The sequence below is a fragment of the Entelurus aequoreus genome, linkage group LG16 (genome assembly GCF_033978785.1).
Source record: "Entelurus aequoreus isolate RoL-2023_Sb linkage group LG16, RoL_Eaeq_v1.1, whole genome shotgun sequence".
NCBI lineage: Eukaryota > Metazoa > Chordata > Actinopteri > Syngnathiformes > Syngnathidae > Entelurus > Entelurus aequoreus.
The window spans coordinates 46,802,543-46,820,926 of NC_084746.1; the positions used below are offsets into that span (position 1 = coordinate 46,802,543).

General features: G+C 39.5%; 1 protein-coding gene across 2 annotated transcripts; it reads right to left on the minus strand.

Annotated features, from left to right (window-relative positions):
• Positions 1-2,191: 2,191 nt before the first annotated feature.
• Positions 2,192-18,232, minus strand: LOC133631088 (acyl-coenzyme A thioesterase 3-like). Of its 2 annotated transcripts, XM_062023128.1 has the most exons (5): positions 17,984-18,232; positions 17,570-17,628; positions 14,666-15,148; positions 4,624-4,811; positions 2,192-3,208 (listed from the first exon to the last, which is right to left on the minus strand). In XM_062023128.1, exons 3-5 carry the CDS (start codon positions 15,132-15,134, stop codon positions 2,621-2,623), a joined length of 1,245 nt encoding a protein of 414 aa, XP_061879112.1. In that variant the 5' UTR covers positions 15,135-15,148; positions 17,570-17,628; positions 17,984-18,232; the 3' UTR covers positions 2,192-2,620. The 2 variants fall into 2 exon arrangements, with proteins under 2 accessions (XP_061879112.1, XP_061879111.1); XM_062023127.1 differs by lacking the exons at positions 17,570-17,628; positions 17,984-18,232 and having other exon boundaries at positions 14,666-15,580.
• Between the last annotated feature and the right edge of the window lie 152 nt (positions 18,233-18,384).

Genomic DNA, 18,384 nt, shown 5'->3' on the forward strand with positions numbered 1-18,384 from the left:
CTTTTGCTTTATATTGGACTACCATTGAGCTAGCAAAAGTAAGGTAAAAAGACAAAAAAAAAACTTAAAAAGCACAACAGGCAGCAATTAGCACAGTAGCTAACATCAAAAGACCTCAACGGCGGAGTGGGCGGAAGATGGTTGCATAGAAGCTCCACAACGGTCCCAAAGGCGGAAGAAGGCTGCAGCATAGATGGGCCCCCAATTGTCTTGCTCTCCAAGCCATTGGACCACCGCCTTCTCTTTGCCAAGGACAGTGTGGTGGCTGTCTGTGCACCAGTCTCCCCAATTTAAAAGATTCCACGCTCCGGCGTTCTCCAACAGGAGGACAATCATACAGGTTTCGAGTGATCGCCGACGACGACAACGACGAGCTAACGTCAGCCCTCACACAATAGCTGTGCTGCATGCACACATCGAAATGCTCGTACACCAAAGCATATTTTTATTCGGGCTGTGATTCATAAATCAATCAAACGTTTGTAAATTGAGGTTCAGCTCTGCTCATTTAAAAGTTTAAAATGTTCTTGATTGGTCTTCAGTCCCTCCCATCGGCATACTTGCCAACCTTGAGACCTCCGAATTTCTGGGTATTTGTTCTGTTGTGTTTATGTTGTGTTACGGTGCGGATGTTCTCCCGAAATGTGTTTAGGTCATTCTTGTTTGGTGTGGGTCCACAGTGTGGCGCATATTTGTAACAGTGTTAAAGTTGTTTATACGTCCACCGCCAGTGTGACCTGTATGGCTGTTGACCAAGTATGCCTTGCATTTACTTGTGTGAGTGTGCTTGAAATTAACGTTATCGTTAAACCAGTTAAAAGATCATACAACATGTCAGCTTTTCTTGACATCTTCGAAGTAAAGACCATTGTTAAACCCGTCCGACGCTACATTATTATGTGACTGGGCCGGCACGCTGTTTACCGTATTTTTCGGACTATAAGTCGCAGTTTTTTTTTCATAGTTTGGTCGGGGGTGCGACTTATGTGAGAAATTATTAACACATTACCGTAAAATATCAAATAATATTATTTAGCTCATTCACGTAAGAGACTAGACGTATAAGATTTCATGGGATTTAGCGATTAGGAGTGACAGATTGTTTGGTAAACGTATAGCATGTTCTATATGTTATAGTTATTTGAATGACTCTTACCATAATATGTTACGTTAACATACCAGGCACGTTCTCAGTTGGTTATTTATGCCTCATATAACGTACACTTATTCAGCCTGTTGTTCACTATTCTTTATTTATTTTAAATTGCCTTTCAAATGTCTATTCCTGGTGTTGGCTTTTATCAAATAAATTTCCCCCAAAAAATGCAACTTATACTCCAGTGCGACTTATATACACTACCATTCAAAAGTTTGGGGTCACCCAAACAATTTTGTGGAATAGCCTTCATTTCTAAGAACAAGAATAGACTGTCGAGTTTCAGATGAAAGTTCTCTTCTTCTGGCCTTTTTGAGCGTTTAATTGACCCCACAAATGTGATGCTCCAGAAACTCAATCTGCTCAAAGGAAGGTCAGTTTTGTAGCTTCTGTAACGAGCTAAACTGTTTTCAGATGTGTGAACATGATTGCACAAGGGTTTTCTAATCATCAATTAGCCTTCTGAGCCAATGAGCAAACACATTGTACCATTAGAACACTGGAGTGATAGTTGCTGGAAATGGGCCTCTATACACCTATGTAGATATTGCACCAAAAAGCAGACATTTGCAGCTAGAATAGTCATTTACCACATTAGCAATGTATAGAGTGTATTTCTTTAAAGTTAAGACTAGTTTAAAGTTATCTTCATTGAAAAGTACAGTGCCTTTCCTTCAAATATAAGGACATTTCAATGTGGTCCCAAACTTTTGAACGGTAGTGTATTTCACATCAATTAGTAGCATTATATTAAAAAAAACATCACAAATGTCTTATATTTGCGAAATTTATTCTAAGCATGCATCTTTGTGGTCCTTATAGGTTTAATTTTTTTTTTTTTAAATGGTTAAAAAGATTAGTGTATATTGTATTTAAAAACAAAGTCCGCTTTAGTAATAATAAATAAAATAAAATATAAACAGATACATATGTATATATAAATATATACATATACATACACATACATATATAAACATATTTTATTTTATTTATTATTACATTTACAGCTAGAATAGTCATTTACCACATTAGCAATATATAGAGTGTATTTCTTTCAAGTTAAGACTAGTTTAAAGTTATCTTCATTGAAAAGTACAGTGCTTTTCCTTCAAAAATAAGGACATTTCAATGTGACCCCAAACTTTTGAACGGTAGTGTATGTTTTTTTCCGTCTTTATTATGCATTTTCGGCCGGTGCGACTTATACTCCGAAAAATACGGTGTATGGAGGAAAAGCGGACGCCTGGACAGCATGCGGTTGTTAAGGGGTGAAGGTTTCAGGTGAGAGAGGACGCTAAAGGCAGTGCCTTTAAGACACGCCCCTATAATTGTTGTCCGGGTGGAAATCGGGAGAAATTCTGGAGATTGGTTGCCCCGGGAGATTTTCGGGAGGGGCACTGAAATTCGGGAGTCTCCCGGGAAAATCCTGAGGGTTGGCAAGTATGCCCATCGGGCTTGACGAGTCTATAATTTGGAGGTCAGTCGAGTTCTGAAGAAGTCCTCCACCTTCTTCCACAAGTGGACCTCAGCGTCGACGTGGGCTTTAGGTTCCCCGCCCCACAAGACGGGTGAACGTAGGATCCCGTGCAGGCCGGAATGGCAGTACGGGCTGTAGGGCGGCTCCAGCATGTGTCCAGCTCTCGGGTAGCAGACGCACTCAAAGTTATTCTTCCCCTCGCGCTTCAGCCGCCGCTCGATGCCCTCCATGAAGGCCTTGCTGTCCCAGTTGAGGTCGTCCTCCGACGCCACCAGGAGAAAGTGCGCGTTGGCTTTTTCGACGGGCACAACACTGCCCTTGTTCTCCTCGGTTTCGGGATCATCCACGCCGAACTTGACGATGCTGGCGCCGGAGGGAGTGGGCATCACCTTGCTCAGGTTGTGGCCCAAGACGGAGAGCACTTGGCGGTTCTTGTAGTGGAGAGGATAGGCGATGTTTGCGCTGCAGCCGTTGATCCACACCACCGCCTTCACACACGAGGTAAAAGACGCCAGCGACAGACCGATGTCTCCTGCCTTGGACCTCGATAGCACACCGATTCCTTGACCGCCTGCCTGCAAACACAACCACGGAACTTCACATAGCGTAGTTTAAAGGCCTACTGAAAGCCACTACTACCGACCACGCAGTCTGATAGTTTATATATCAATGATGAAATCTTAACATTATAACACATGCCAATACGGCCGGGTTAACTTATAAAGTGACATTTTAAATTTGCCGCTAAACTTCCGGTTCGAAACGCCTCTGAGGATGACGTATGCGCGTGACGTAGACCGGGGAACACGGGTATGCCTTCCACATTGAAGCCAATACGAAAAAGCTCTGTTTTCATTTCATAATTCCACAGTATTCTGGACATCTGTGTTCGTGAATCTGTTGCAATCATGTTCATTGCATTATGGAGAAGGAAGCTGAGCAAGCAAAGAAGAAAGTTGTCGGTGCGAAATGGACGTATTTTTCGAACGTAGTTAGCAACAACAGTACACAGCCGGCGCTTCTTTGTTTACATTCCCGAAAGATGCAGTCAAGATGGAAGAACTCGGATAACAGAGACTCTAACCAGGAGGACTTTTGACTTCGATACACAGACGCCTGTAGAGAACTGGGACAACACAGACTCTTACCAGGATTACTTTGATTTGGATGACAAAGACGCAGACGTGCTACTGTGAGTATGCAGCTTTGGCTTCTAAACATTTGATCGCTTGACCGTATGTGCGCAACTTTTTTTTGCGTATGTACGTAACTTTTTTTAAATATATAAGCTTTATGAACCTTGGGTTAGGTGAACGGTCTTTTGGGCTGAGTGATTGTGTGTGTTGATCAGGTGTTTGAATTGTATTGGCGTGTTCTATGGAGCTAGGAGCTAGCAGAGGAGCTAGGAGCTAGCATAACAAACACGCAGGTGTTTTTATGCAGGATTAATTTGTGGCATATTAAATATAAGCCTGGTTGTGTTGTGGCTAATAGAGTATATATATGTCTTGTGTTTATTTACTGTTGTAGTCATTCCCAGCTGAATATCAGGTCACCCCCGGCTCTCACAGCATCTTCCCTATCTGAATAGCTTCAACTCCCCACTAGTCCTTCACTTGCACTTTACTCATCCACAAATCTTTCATCCTCGCTCAAATTAATGGGGAAATTGTCGCTTTCTCGGTCCGAATCTCTCTCACTTCATGCGGCCATCATTGTAAACAATAGGGAACTTTGCGTATATGTTCAACTGACGACGTCACGCTACTTCCGGTAGGGGCAAGCCTTTTTTTTATCAGATACCAAAAGTTGCAATCTTTATCGTCGTTGTTCTATACTAAATCCTTTCAGCAAAAATATGGCAATATCGCGAAATGATCAAGTATGACACATAGAATAGATCTGCTATCCCCGTTTAAATAAAAAAAATTCATTTCAGTAGGCCTTTAAAACAAAATGTTCCCTTTTCTCGCTTTGCTGTCGTGCTTACTTTGGGTTGTTGCTGTAAAAACCGAACGGCTTCCTCAAAGTAGTCCAGGTTTAAGTGTTTGATGCTGGCGGGTTTGTCGTTGAACACGGAAATAGTCAGAACCATGAAGCCCTTGTTGGCCAACAGACTGGCTCGCTTCTCACACATGAAGGTGCTTAAGTCCAGCACACCCGGAAAGGGACCTTGACCTGGAGAGTCAAAGACAAAATAACATTGTTGCTTTATTTTATTTATTAATCAATCCAACAAAATAATAGACATAAATTGAAAGGGATAAGCCAGGGGTGTCCAAAGTGCGGCCAGGGGGCCATTTGTGGCCCGCAGGTCATTTTTTAACGGCCCCACGGCACATTTTAAAAATACGATTGAAAAAAATTAAAAACATGATAAGTGGTATATAAGAGCAAACAGGTGAAATGTAACAAGAAAATGTCACAATGTTTACTCTAATAACACAAAGCTGCCATGCAGGCTGTTTCTTTCTTTAAAAAATAATAATGAATCAAAATCAATGTCATTATGAATTATTGACCTATTCAAGGCCCCAATTACGTCACATTTGAGATATTTTTTGGGGGAAATGTTGCATATTTTGTGTTTGCCATATAAAAAACTGAGCTGGTTTTTTTAAAGGGCCTAAAACGAACAAACGAAAAACATAAACAACAATAAAACGTATACTTGACGGATAGATCTGAAGTTGATCTCGAGATTATTGTGTTAAAAGTAAACAGTAAAAAAAAAAAAAAAAAAATTTTTAACACTAATTATTTGGATCCCCAATAATTTTAGTGTGATTTGTTTTTAAGTGTCATTGCTCAAAAAAATAATAATTAATTAAAATCAATGTTGTTATGAGTTATTGACCTTTTTAAGGCTCCAATTATTATATAATCTCAAATATTCCACTTAAAAATGTTATTGGGTGAAAATATTGCATATTTGTATTATTTCTATAAAAAAACAGGGTTTTCTTTGACAACAAGAGCATACAACTTAAATCTTTAAAACCGTTATATTGACAGATAGACCTAATGTTGATATAGATATTTAAAACTTGAATAATAATAAAAATAATACTGAATAATGACACATTTTTAATATTTTTTTGACCAAAACCCTTTGGGGTCCCCGGCATCAAGCCTGAGTGGAGGCCTAAATGTGTATTTTTTATACATATATTGTATTGGTTTTTAAAATAAAAAATATCAAAATGGCCCCCGCTTGCTTTGATTTTTCAGAATGCGGCCCTCGGTGGAAAAAGTTTGGACACCCCTAGGATAAGCGGTAGAAAATGGATGGATGGAATACCATAATAATACAATTCCAATTCCAAAACCAAACGCGGCCCAACAACATTCAGAATAGCAATCAACAGAACAGTTGAGAGGACACACAAACATGACACAAAACAATCTAAAAGTAGTCCAAAAAAAATTAATATCAACAACAGTATCAATTAAAGATGTCCGATAATGGCTTTTTTGCCGATATCCGATATTCCGATATTGTCCAACTCTTAATTACCGATTCCGATATCAACCGATACCGATATATACAGTCGTGGAATTAACACATTATTATGCCTAATTGTGTTGTGATGCCCCGCTGGATGCATTAAACAATGTAACAAAGTGTTTCCAAAATAAATCAACTCAAGTTATGGAAAAAAATGCCAACATGGCACTGCCATATTTATTATTGAAGTCACAAAGTGCATTCTTTTTTTTAACATGCCTCAAAACAGCAGCTTGGAATTTGGGACATGCTCTCCCTGAGAGAGCATGAGGAGGTTGAGGTGGGCGGGGTTGAGGTGGGTGGGTAGGGGGCAGCGGGGGGTGTATATTGCAGCGTCCCAAAAGAGTAAGTGCTGCAAGGGGTTCTGGGTATTTGTTCTGTTGTATTTACTGTATGTTGTGTTATGGTGCGGATGTTCTCCCGAAATGTGTTTGTGGTGTGGGTTCAGTGTGGGGCATATTTGTAACAGTGTTAAAGTTGTTTATACGGTCACCCTCAGTGTGACCTGTATGGCTGTTGACCAAGAATGTTTTGCATTCACTTGTGTGTGTGAAAAGCCGTAGATATTATGTGATTGGGCCGGCACGCAAAGGCAGTGCCTTTAAAGCACGCCCCCAATATTGTTGTCTGGGTGGAAATCGGGACAAATTCGGGAGAATGGTTGCCCCGGGAGATTTTCGGGAGGGGCGCTGAAATTCGGGAGTCTCCCGAGAAAATCGGGAGGGTTGGCATGTATGACTGGGAGACGCAACTGCTCTGTACTTCTCCCTACGTCCATGTACCACTCGGTACAATGGCATTTAAAAACGTCATAAATTGTACTTTTTGAAACCGATACCGATAATTTCCGATATTACATTTTAAAGCATTTATCGGCCGATAATATCGGTAGTCCGATATTATCGGACATCTGTAGTATCAATATTAATAAGCAGTGATTAGGAATCCCTCATTGACATTATCATCACAGCCATTTATAAAAATAAATAAAAAAACATTTAAAAAATGAACAATAGTGTCACAGTGGCTTACACTTGCATCGCATCTCATAAGCTCGACAACACATTGTGTCCAATATTTTCCACAAAGATAAAATAAGTAATATTTTAAGTTCATTTAATAGTTAAAACAAATTTAAATAATGGATCCCATATTCCAACATATGACTCATTATTATCTAAACTAGTTTTTTCTACTGATATCATTTCCATAGCTTGTGTATACCAGTCAGTATGAGTTCGACTATCAACGTCTATCCATTTTTTTAGTATTAGCCTTTTTGTTATGATGCATATTGAAAGAAATGCATTTTTACTCTTTGATGACACGTTACTAAATTTCTGAAGATCACCAAGAATACAAGTTTGCAGTGTCATTGGGATGTTTGTATTCAGGAATGTTTTTGCTTTTGTTGTTTTCAACCATAACATTGTTGCTTCTAACAAAAATAAGTATGGATTGGATTTATACAGCACTGTTTTAAGATGGGTCACCCACATCTGCGGTCCTCTCCAAGGTTTCTCATAGTCATTCACATTGACATCCCACTGGGTTGTGAGTTTTTCCTTGCCCTTATGTGGGCTCTGAACTGAGGATGTCGTCGTGGCTTGTGCAGCCCTTTGAGACACTTGTGATTTAGGGCTATATAAATAAACATTGATTGATTGATTGATTGATCGAAGATACAGTCGTATCTTGCCACAGTGCAGATTTTTTTTTATTTATTGAAAAGAAATGAAAGCAATAAACTACAATTTTTGTGGCCCAAAAATTAGCATTTTTAAGCCCGAAAATGTCTAAATGAACTAAAAATATCCATACCACAGGAGTATTGGCCATGAGATGTGACCAAACCAATCAGTTCAGTACCGCCACTCATTGGCTCAGCCTTTAGGTAGCATTACTATATTGGATTAAAAGAGTTTAAATCCGACTAAAGTCTGTCATTTCATGTCTAAAAGACTCTCACAATGTTGGAAAATGTAATTAGAAGGTCATAAACATTTTTTTTTATGCTTGAGGTATGAAAATATTTGATGAAACTTAATGATTCCTACTTTGCATGAAATCACTTATCGCGGTTATGTCCAGAACCATGGATCAGCGATAAACAAGGAAAGACTGTACATGCATACATACATACAACACTTAAGAATAGGTATGTTTAGATCCAAGTTTTATGTTGTAGATTCCAAAATTGTTAACCGTACATTTTCCGATGTATTTATGGTGCGTGCTATTGACAATTAAACAATATCAACACCATATTAAAACTAATTCCGTATTGTATTTTATTACATACAGTTGTTTGAGCAAAACAAAGTTAATAGTGCACAATAACAAAATAAAAGCATAAACTACCCTATTCCTTAAATAATTTGAGTTTTGCCTTCAAACTCCTCCAGTGTCTAAGGAATTATTCCCTGAAATTGTAAACATTTACAAAAACGACAACAAAATTATTACGAAACATGTTGGGACTGTGACAATGCTGACACACCAAACGTTGTTGTATCATCCTCTTTTAAGACTCCTATTAATCTACTTAATAATTTATTGTGAATATCTGCTTACTTTCTGCTACAACACGCTTCCATCTACACTTCTTAAACTTTACATTGCACTTATTTCTTAGTGTCCCCAGGTTGATTGGCAACACTAATTTGGCCCTAGTGTGTGAATGTGAGTGTGAATGTTGTCTGTCTATCTGTGTTGGCCCTGCGATGAGGTGGTGACTTGTCCAGAGTGTACGCAGCCTTCCACCCGAATGCAACTGAGATAGGCTCCAGCGACCCCAAAAGGGACAAGCGGTAGAAAATGGATGGATGGATGGATGTTTCAAGCCAGCTTAGTGTGGAGGGAGATGGGGCCAGCGCTGCCTGCAGGAGCAAAGGTCACCGCCTCTGTCCATGGTGCTGAGGACAGAGCACCATCAGACGGGGGCGTGGCAGTGCTGACGGCGAGACACAGCTGGCAGGTGATTACATTTCACAGGTGTTACGTGTTTAACAGTAAGCGGCCGGGAGCAGGAGGGCAGAGAGGATACGGACGTGACTGAAAAGTAGGGTTGGGTATCGAGTATCGATTGAAACCGGGACTAACTTTCCGATTCTCCCGGAATCGTTCAAAAGTTTAAATTTCGATTCCTAGTTTCGAAACCCAGTCCGCCGACCGGAAAAAAAGAATAAGTCCGCGGACCGGAAGAAGAAGCCGCTGAACACCAACGAAGAAGCGCCCACCGCCGGAAGTGTTAGCATAGCCGAGCCTATGTAGCCGAGCGAGTCAGTCAAGCATGGATAGCGGGCGTCGGCGGTCGAAAGTGTGGCTTTACTTTACTAAAAAAAATGAAATATCGGCGAAATGTAACACGTGCGACAGGACTGTTTCGTGCTTAGGAGGGTGCACGTCGAACATGATGAAGCACCTCCGAGTTCATGGAGTACATATAAATGCGTGTCCCGTCTTCGACGCGCTGCGCCGTCCGTCGTCCTCTGCCTCTTCCTCCGACGCCCAGCCTGGCACCTCGGTGACTGCACTGCAGTCTGAATCCGGTAAGTAAAACAATATATATGCAATAAATAATGTGTTTTGCGCCAACGTTGAGGCAGCTAATAAATTAGCCCGCGTATTTTTTCATAGACAAGACTTGTGTGTGTAAAGGTGTTTTCATGAGGTTTCCTGCAGCATCATACACTTGTGTGTAAATGTGTTTTCATGAGGTTTTCAAAAATAAAGCTCTCTTGAGGAAAGTGTACCCCTGGGAAAATGTATTCATAATTTATAATATTTATATTCAAGTTCATAGATTTGATATTTATATTCTAGTTGAAAACAGCCCTGTGAGGAATTTGTAGTAAAGTTCATAAAAAGTTAATAGAATTAAAATTGATGGAGAATGTCAGACTATTTCATTCAGTAAGACCATAGGTTAGCTGGCTCATTTAAAATATCCTAAACCTTTTTTTTGACCCTGCCTCTTAAAAGAATCGGAATCGAGAATCGCCAGGAATCGAAACAAAGAATCGGAATCGGAATCGGAATCGTTCGAATTCAAACGATACCCAACCCTACTGAAAAGTCACATTCTGCGGGAGAAAGACTTGGAGAAAAATCTATGCACATTAAAAACTTTGTTCAACTTTGCACGCCTGGCTCCTGTGAAGTGTCTGTCAGTGGGACCGCTAGGAAGCGACTTCCACACTTAGCTATTAGCACGCCCGCTCCTGACTTGCTCTCAGTGTGTAACATGTTTAGCCTTATCCTCCAGTAATAATATATAAGAAACTAGAAAATGCGGTTTATTTTCCGTAATGGAGGTAATTAGTCATTCAGGGGAGCGGCTCCACACTGTGTATGGAGGCACGTAATTAGCTGTTAGCCGCTTATCAGCCGAAGGACTAAAATTAAAAAGCATCTGTCAGAGAGAATCTGTGTTTGTGACATAATTAGGCAATCGCCGATCACATACTTTTTCACGAAAATTGTCCGATACTGATCGACATCCCTCCTTAAGAATGTTAAAAAGTGACTTCAAACATCGCTTCTACCTTTCATGAAGGCTTTATGATGACCACAGTTTGACCTTGGAACAGGTTACTCCTCGCTGCATTGTTTCCAACTGGAATCAGATTGTGTTCAACTTTAAAGGTTGCACTGTAAAATGCTCCAAGATGTCATTCAGGTTAAAAAGCAAAAAGAGCTTGCTTTCTGGCTCTAAACAAAGGCAGACACTTGCCTTACCTCTCCCTTATCTCTCCTGATTTTGCTTCTTTGTCTCGTCTTGTCTTCTCTTAACTGTAATCCAATCAAAATTGATCAACTGGTCTCTTAACGAAATTGACAAGATCTTCACGACTAAAAGCTCGGGTTCAGGGGAGCCTGCCTATCCTGACAGAATATTTGTCGCTGGATACACAATGGACTCTTGGGAGAAGTGGAGGGTCGTTTGCCTGCCGATTTTTTCAGTCCAGCAAGTTGAAACATCTGCTGTTTCAGAATCATGATAACAGGACATCTTCTGATTGGAGTCAGCATTTCCCTGGTGTATCGACAAGTTCGTAAGATGCTGCCAGCCGTTCAGGGTAGCTGCTAGCAAGCTGATACAAATGATTGGTAGAACGGGCAGAGCTGTGGGCACTCAACAGTATTGATTTTGAACTAATCCCAAAATGGATAACATCTTGGAGAAGCTTTCCGCTCTGAAAGGCGAAATTATGATCAATTTGAGAGCCCCAATGTACAACGAGAGTAGATAAATCTATTGGAATTGGAATCAAAACAATCATTCTTTACAATGTGTCTCCTTCTGTACTGGCCTTGGCAAGGTCCTGCTATAAACACACTCAGTAGGACTATTGCAGCGAAAGACGCTCTGAGACCCCTTCCCCACCTTCCTCTGACAGGGTTGGATAAGACTACACGACTAATCGACATCAAACCGACATTGAGATTTTAATTAGTGCGTTAACCAAACCGCAACCGGCATTGGAATGACAGATTACAGTTCAATTACAGTAAGCATGTTTATCCTAAACTTAAAATTTTACACACTATGGCATTTTTACCAAGCTTTTTTTGTACATATATCGCAATATTATCGTACCATGGCCTTAACCGTGAGATTTTGATTGATTGATTGATTGATTTAAATTTTTATTAGTAGATTGCACAGTACAGTACATATTCCGTAAAATTGACCACTAAATGGTAACACCCCAATAAGTTTTTCAACTTGTTTAAGTCGGGGTCCATGTTAATCAATTCATGGTAAACCATGATACCGTTACATCCCTAAGCCCTACTGTTGGACTAGATCTCGGACGCCTCCATAGCAACCAGCTGTGTTATCGCGATGTCACGCTGCGGAATGAGGCAGAAGTCAGTGACGCAGAATGGAGCAATGTCTAGGCCAGTGGTTCTTAACCTTGTTGGAGGTACCGAACCCCACCAGTTTCATATGCGCATTCACCGAACCCTTCTTTAGTGAAAAATAAAATTTTGTTTTTTTTCAATTTCAAGACAAAGTTATATGTTTTTGGTAACACTTTGGTATGGGGAACATATTCTAAGTAACAAAGACTTAATTTAGAGTTATTTGGTGAGGGTTAGGGTTTGGGTTAGAGCAGGGGTCACCAACGCGGTGCCCGCGGGCGCCAGGTCGCCCGTAAGGACCAGATGAGTCGCCCGCGGGCCTGTTCTAAAAAAAAAAATAAAAATAAAAATTAAAAAAAAAAAAAAAAAAAAATTTTTTTTTTTTTTTTTTAAATTAAATCTACATACAAAAACCCAAGATACACTTTCAATCAGTGCATCAACCCAAACAACCTCCCCCATGCACACTCATCCACACAAAAAGGGTTATTTCTTTCTGCTACCAATATTCTGGTTCCCACAACATAGACAACACATCTGCAAGGGACACAGTCCCTGAAGCACACATGATTGTATAGGCTGCTGGTCCACTAACATTTTCATTAATTACTATTTTTTATGTAATTATTTTTATATTGTTTTACTTTTTTATCCAAGAAAATGTTTTTTATTTATTTATCTTATTTTATTTTATTTTTTTAAAAAAGGGCCTTATCTTCAACAGACCAGGTTGTCAATGAAATTAGATTTTTTTTAAAGGGATTTTTAAACCAGGCCCAGTCCAGATAATGTCCAAGTCGGACTCAGCAACACACACCTTCATTCATGTACACAGAAAAAAATTAGGGAACACAACAGATTGCATATAATTTATAAACAAAACACTTTGCATTCCATTCGAAAGGACGTTCCCTTTAGATTTCCGATCCTTAACATTTTACATTTATCATAATTAAGCTTAAGGCCAGATTGCTGTGAAAATATGTCCAAAAGATTAAGAAGGTTCCGCAAACAATGAGGAAAAATCTTATCTTTGTGAATCAGCCTTTTCTGACATGAACTTCATCAAGAACAAACACAGAACACGCCTCACTGATGCACATCTGCAAGACTCACTCAGAGTTGCAGTGTCAAGTTACACACCAGAGTACAACACACTAGTTAACAGCATGCAATGCCAGGCTTCCCACTAACTGACAAAGAAACAGATAACAGATTTGGTGTCCAGTTCAAAGTGTGACATGATTTAAAAATTTGAGAGTTTACTTTTGTATTTTACATGAGTTATTATTTGTACAAACATGGTGCAAAGTAATTCATGATTTGTTAAACAATGTTAGTGGCTAGTTAGTTAAAATGGGATATTGTGATTTCACAAGACTGTCTTAGAAGTGATCATTTGAAAATGTTCAATTTGAAAAATGTGCACTTAGAGAAAATATAAAAATAAAGTGTTGCATATTGATATTTATCTGTTTCTATATATATTTATTGTGAGAAATCATTAAGATGATCAGTGTTTCCACAAAGATAAATATCATCAATTATTAATAATAACAGAGTTAAAGGTAAGTTGAGCAAATTGGCTATTTCTGGCAATTTATTTAAGTGTGTATCAAACTGGTAGCCCTTCGCATTAATCAGTACCCAAGAAGTAGCCCTTGGTTTCAAAAAGGTTGGTGACCCCTGGGTTAGAGGGTTAGGGTTATAATAAGGCCTTGCCGAATAAGGCATTAATAAGTACTTAATAATGACTAGTTAAGAGCCAATATGTTACTAATTTGCATGTTAATAAGCAACTAATTAATGGTGAATATGTTCCCCATACTAAAGTGTTACCATGTTTTTTTTTACTGGTGCACAAAATGAACTGTGCATGAACATCACCTTGTTCAAAGAACAAATGGTAAATGGGTCGTACTTGTATAGCGCTTTTCTACCTTTTTTAAGGAACTCAAAGCACTTTGACACACGGAATGTTGTAACAAATAATATTTATATTAAATAAGCTTTACTTTGCATTTTAATTAACGTGGGATTATTTTTTGTATTTAGAAATAATAGCACCAACTTTTTTTTTTTTTTTTTCTCCAACATTTGTGGCACTGGCGTGGCGCCCCCTGATGGACGGCGCCCTTAGCATTTGCCTATACGGCCTATGCCACGGGCCGGCCCTGCCTGTATACTGTATGTCTGTTCTTGGACGGGGAGTACTGAAAACAAATTTACTTTTTAAATGCAATGACGATATAAGTTTGTGGAGGGAAGTGCGTCAGCGCGCCTGCAGGAGCAAAGGTCACCGCCTTTGGCAATGGTGTCGAGGGCGGAGCACCATCAGCTAGGGGCGGGGCATGTGCGGGACGGCGAGACACAGCTGGCAGGTGATTAGATTTCACAGGTGGTACGTGGTAATCTAATCATCTGTTGTCTTTAACAGTAAGCAGCCGGGAGCAGAGGGAAAGAGAGGATTGGGAGTGACGGCAACGTCACGAAATGCCAGGAAAAGACTTTGAAAAATCTGTGTAAAAACATTAAAACTTTGTTAAACCTGCACGCCTGGCTCTTGTGCCGTGTCTACAGTGGAGTTGCTAGGAAGCGACTTCCACAAAGTTATAATCCAAAGTGTAATCAGATGAAGACAGGGACTACTAACCTGCAGGCGTGAACAAAACACCACTAAATGTCTCTTCTCTGATGACAACCCGGCTGACCCCGTCCGCAATCAGACACCGCTCATTGGTGGCCTCCGCTAGAGCCCCGCCTTCCTCGTCTTCCTCAGGAACGCCGTCGTGCACGGAGAACTTGACCACGTGAGGATTGAGCGCCAGGTTCCAATGGAAGTACTTATGTGGCATGTCCGCCTTCATGGACCACAGCAGGCCCATGGGCTCCACGCCTACATAACTCCCGCTCAGCGCCGGGTCCCTCTTCAAGTCAATGTGGCCGCTCCCATTCGCCCGGTAGATGGCGGAGGATCGAAAGATCACGCCTCTCTCGTCCGTCGCCTTGGCCCGCATGGTGACCACCTGCCTGGGCCTCAGGCTGTCCACCATCACCTGGACAGGCTCGTCGAACAAACACCTGGCGCTGGGAAGCAGCCTGAGCCGGACTTGAGGAACCATGGCGTCCCGCTGAGCTATAGCAGAAAGCATAACAACTAAGAGGGATACAGGTAAATGTCACAATATCTAGTTTAAAGTGTGCCAAGTTTGGCACAAAGAGAGCTGCACTATTGCGAGCCAGACACAGTAACCCAGGGGTGTCAAACGTACGGCCCGAGGGCCGGATCAGGCCCGCGAACAGGTTTTATTCGGCCCGCGGGATGAGTTTGCCAAGTATAAAAATGAACCTGAAATTTTTGAATGAAATAAAAATCTGTTCTAAATGTGTCCACTGGATGTCGCAATAGCAATTCATTGTATCTTTGTAGATGATGCTACATATGTACAAAACAAACCACATGATGTTAGTGCACCAGTCGAGGAAAATGATCAAACTACATAAATAACATACTGTAATTTGATTTTGATATAATTGTTTTATCTTGATAGATTTAAAATGAACACCAATGAGTTGACTGATGAACATTATCACATAATTTATTTAGAAAGTATAAATAACGACAAAGTATATATACTATTAACCGCAACAGGTAAGTGTAAAAAAAAAACCAACAACACTATGATTTGTACATTTTCAGAATGTGCTTGTTTTATTTCCATCCATGCATCCATCCATTTTCTACCGCTTATCCCTTTTGGGGTCGCGGGGAGTGCTGGAGCCTATCTCAGCTACATTCTGGCAGAAGGCGGGGGTACACCCTGGACAGGTGGCCACCTCATTACCGGGCCAACACAGACAGACAGACAACATTCACACTCACATTCACACACTAAGGCCAATTTTAGTTCTGCCAATCAACCTATCCCCAGGTGCATGTCTTTGGAGGTGGGAGGAAGCCGGAGTTCCCGGAGAGAACCCACGCAGTCACGGGGAGAACATGCAAACTCCACACAAAAAGATCCCGAGCCTCAGGACCTTCTTATTGTGAGGTACATGCACTAACCCCTGCACCACCGTGCTGCCACAGAAAATATAAATAACGACAAATAAAGATAGAATACTATTAACCGCAACATGTAAGTGTAAAAATACCCAACAACATTATGATTTGTACATTTTCAGAATGTGCTTGTTCTATTTTTAAACAAAGAAAACAATCTTAAATTGTCTTTATTTTTGTAGATTATGTGCAGCTGAGATAGGCTCCAAGCGGTAGAAAATGGATGGATGGATGGATGTACAAAATAAACCACGTTAGTACATCATAGAGGAAAATGATCAAACTACATACATAACATACAGTAATTGGATTTTGATATAATTTTTTATCTTGATAGATTGAAAATTAACAACAACAAATGTATTCAGAAAATATAAATAACGACAAATAAAGTATATATACTATTAACCGCAACAGGTAATTGTAAAAAAAACTAAACCCACAACATTATGAATTGTACAATTTCAGAATCTGCTTGTTCTATTTTTAAACAAAGAAAACAATCTTAAGTTGTCTTTATTTTTAAGTTATCATGCCGTGATTTTAACAGTCCGGCCCACAAAAGTACACTTCATTCATTAACGGTGTAACAAAAAAGATCAGTTAGAATAATACATAATGTTGGATATGGAGAACATACAAACCCTTTATTTATTAAATCAAAAATACTGATATTCCACAACATAGTGAATTTGCAAACAGCTAAAATTATACACAAAGCAAACTATAATCTGCTACCCAATAATAAACAACAATTCTTCTCAACAAAAGAGCAGAAATATACAGGTAATCTTAGAGAAAAATGTAATTTAAAACATTTGTACGCACGGACAACACTTAAGACCTTCAGTATATCATCAGTATGTGGAATTAAATTATGGAATTTATGGATTAAGCAAAAAAATCAAACAATGTACTAATATGATCCACTTCAAGAAACTCTTCAAACTTAAAATGTTTACAAAGTACAAAGAACCATAATAAACATTCTGAATTTATCTCATCCATCCATCCATTTTCAAGATAATCTTACTCATCTCACCATATGAAATATAACTTACATCACCAATTATTATTTATGTATTTCTTTTTATTGTTATTACTTATAGAGTATATTGTGAACAGATTGGGAACAGGAAGTGAACAAAAGTTTTAGCAACTGCTATGTAAAGGAAAAGGGGTAGGATTAAATCAGCTCTGCTTCTTCCTACTCCTTTTCGAACATGTTGAATAGAGAAATTGGAAATGGTGATGCATCATGTTGTATGCTTGCATGTTCGCAATAAACTCAAACTCAACTCAACTTTGGGGTAGATTTTTCTCCATGCGGCCCCCGATCTAAAATGAGTTTGACACCCCTGCAGTAACCAATTAGAAAACCAAAAAGTTTAAAGTTTGTTTAGCAGCAAACAATGCAATTAAAAAAATCTGCATTCAGGTCATGAGTCACTGATGTGTTTTGGTGAATTGAGCTCAACAAAAATGTCACATTACCAGAAGAAAAGGTGCGTTGCCTGGGGTGGATGGGGTCAACAGACGCTGCACAAACACTGCTGTTAATAGGACAAAGGTTAGTCGTAAAAATGTGAGCAGACATGAGAACAATATTTTGCAAGTCTTAAATGCAAGTTCCCTGCACACTAGAAGAAAAAAAAAAAGTCATTACTTTTTGTATTACAGTTTGTCCTTAAATATTTACTGCTTGCACAGGTGAAAAAAAATCAACAACTGAACTAGATTTTTTTTGTGTCACTGTAAAATAGTCAAAACATGAATTACAAGATGCTTAGCAGAAGATCGCAAACAGCATAGATTATACTTCCCCGCCGATTAAACGTGGCAAACAGTAATATTGTTTTTCGAAAATTATGAAAGTACAGTAAAGTTTTTACAGGCACACAAACTTACCACGAAGGACAAAATGGGTCGGTCGGACCCCGTTTAAAGTAGCTTGACACTGTTGATTTCTCTTGTGACACCGTTAAACATCTTAAATTGCGCAAATTGTTAGATTGTTATTACATTATTGTAGATTATGCGTACTTCACCAAAATAGTTCACTCAGGTAAAGGAGCCGCAGGACCACTGTAAGCGCATGCGCAAACTATATTGCGTAAGGCATTTTTTTTTTTTTAATAAACCTTTATTTATAATGTTTGACATTTACAAACAAGTATATGAACAATAACAGCAACTAAAGTAAAATGCAGAATATATACACGTAGCAATGTGTAAAGCCACAAGTTCCGTAAATAGTCCAAATTTGGAGCATAGCATCGTAGTTTTCACAGCTTTTTGGTTGTTAGCGG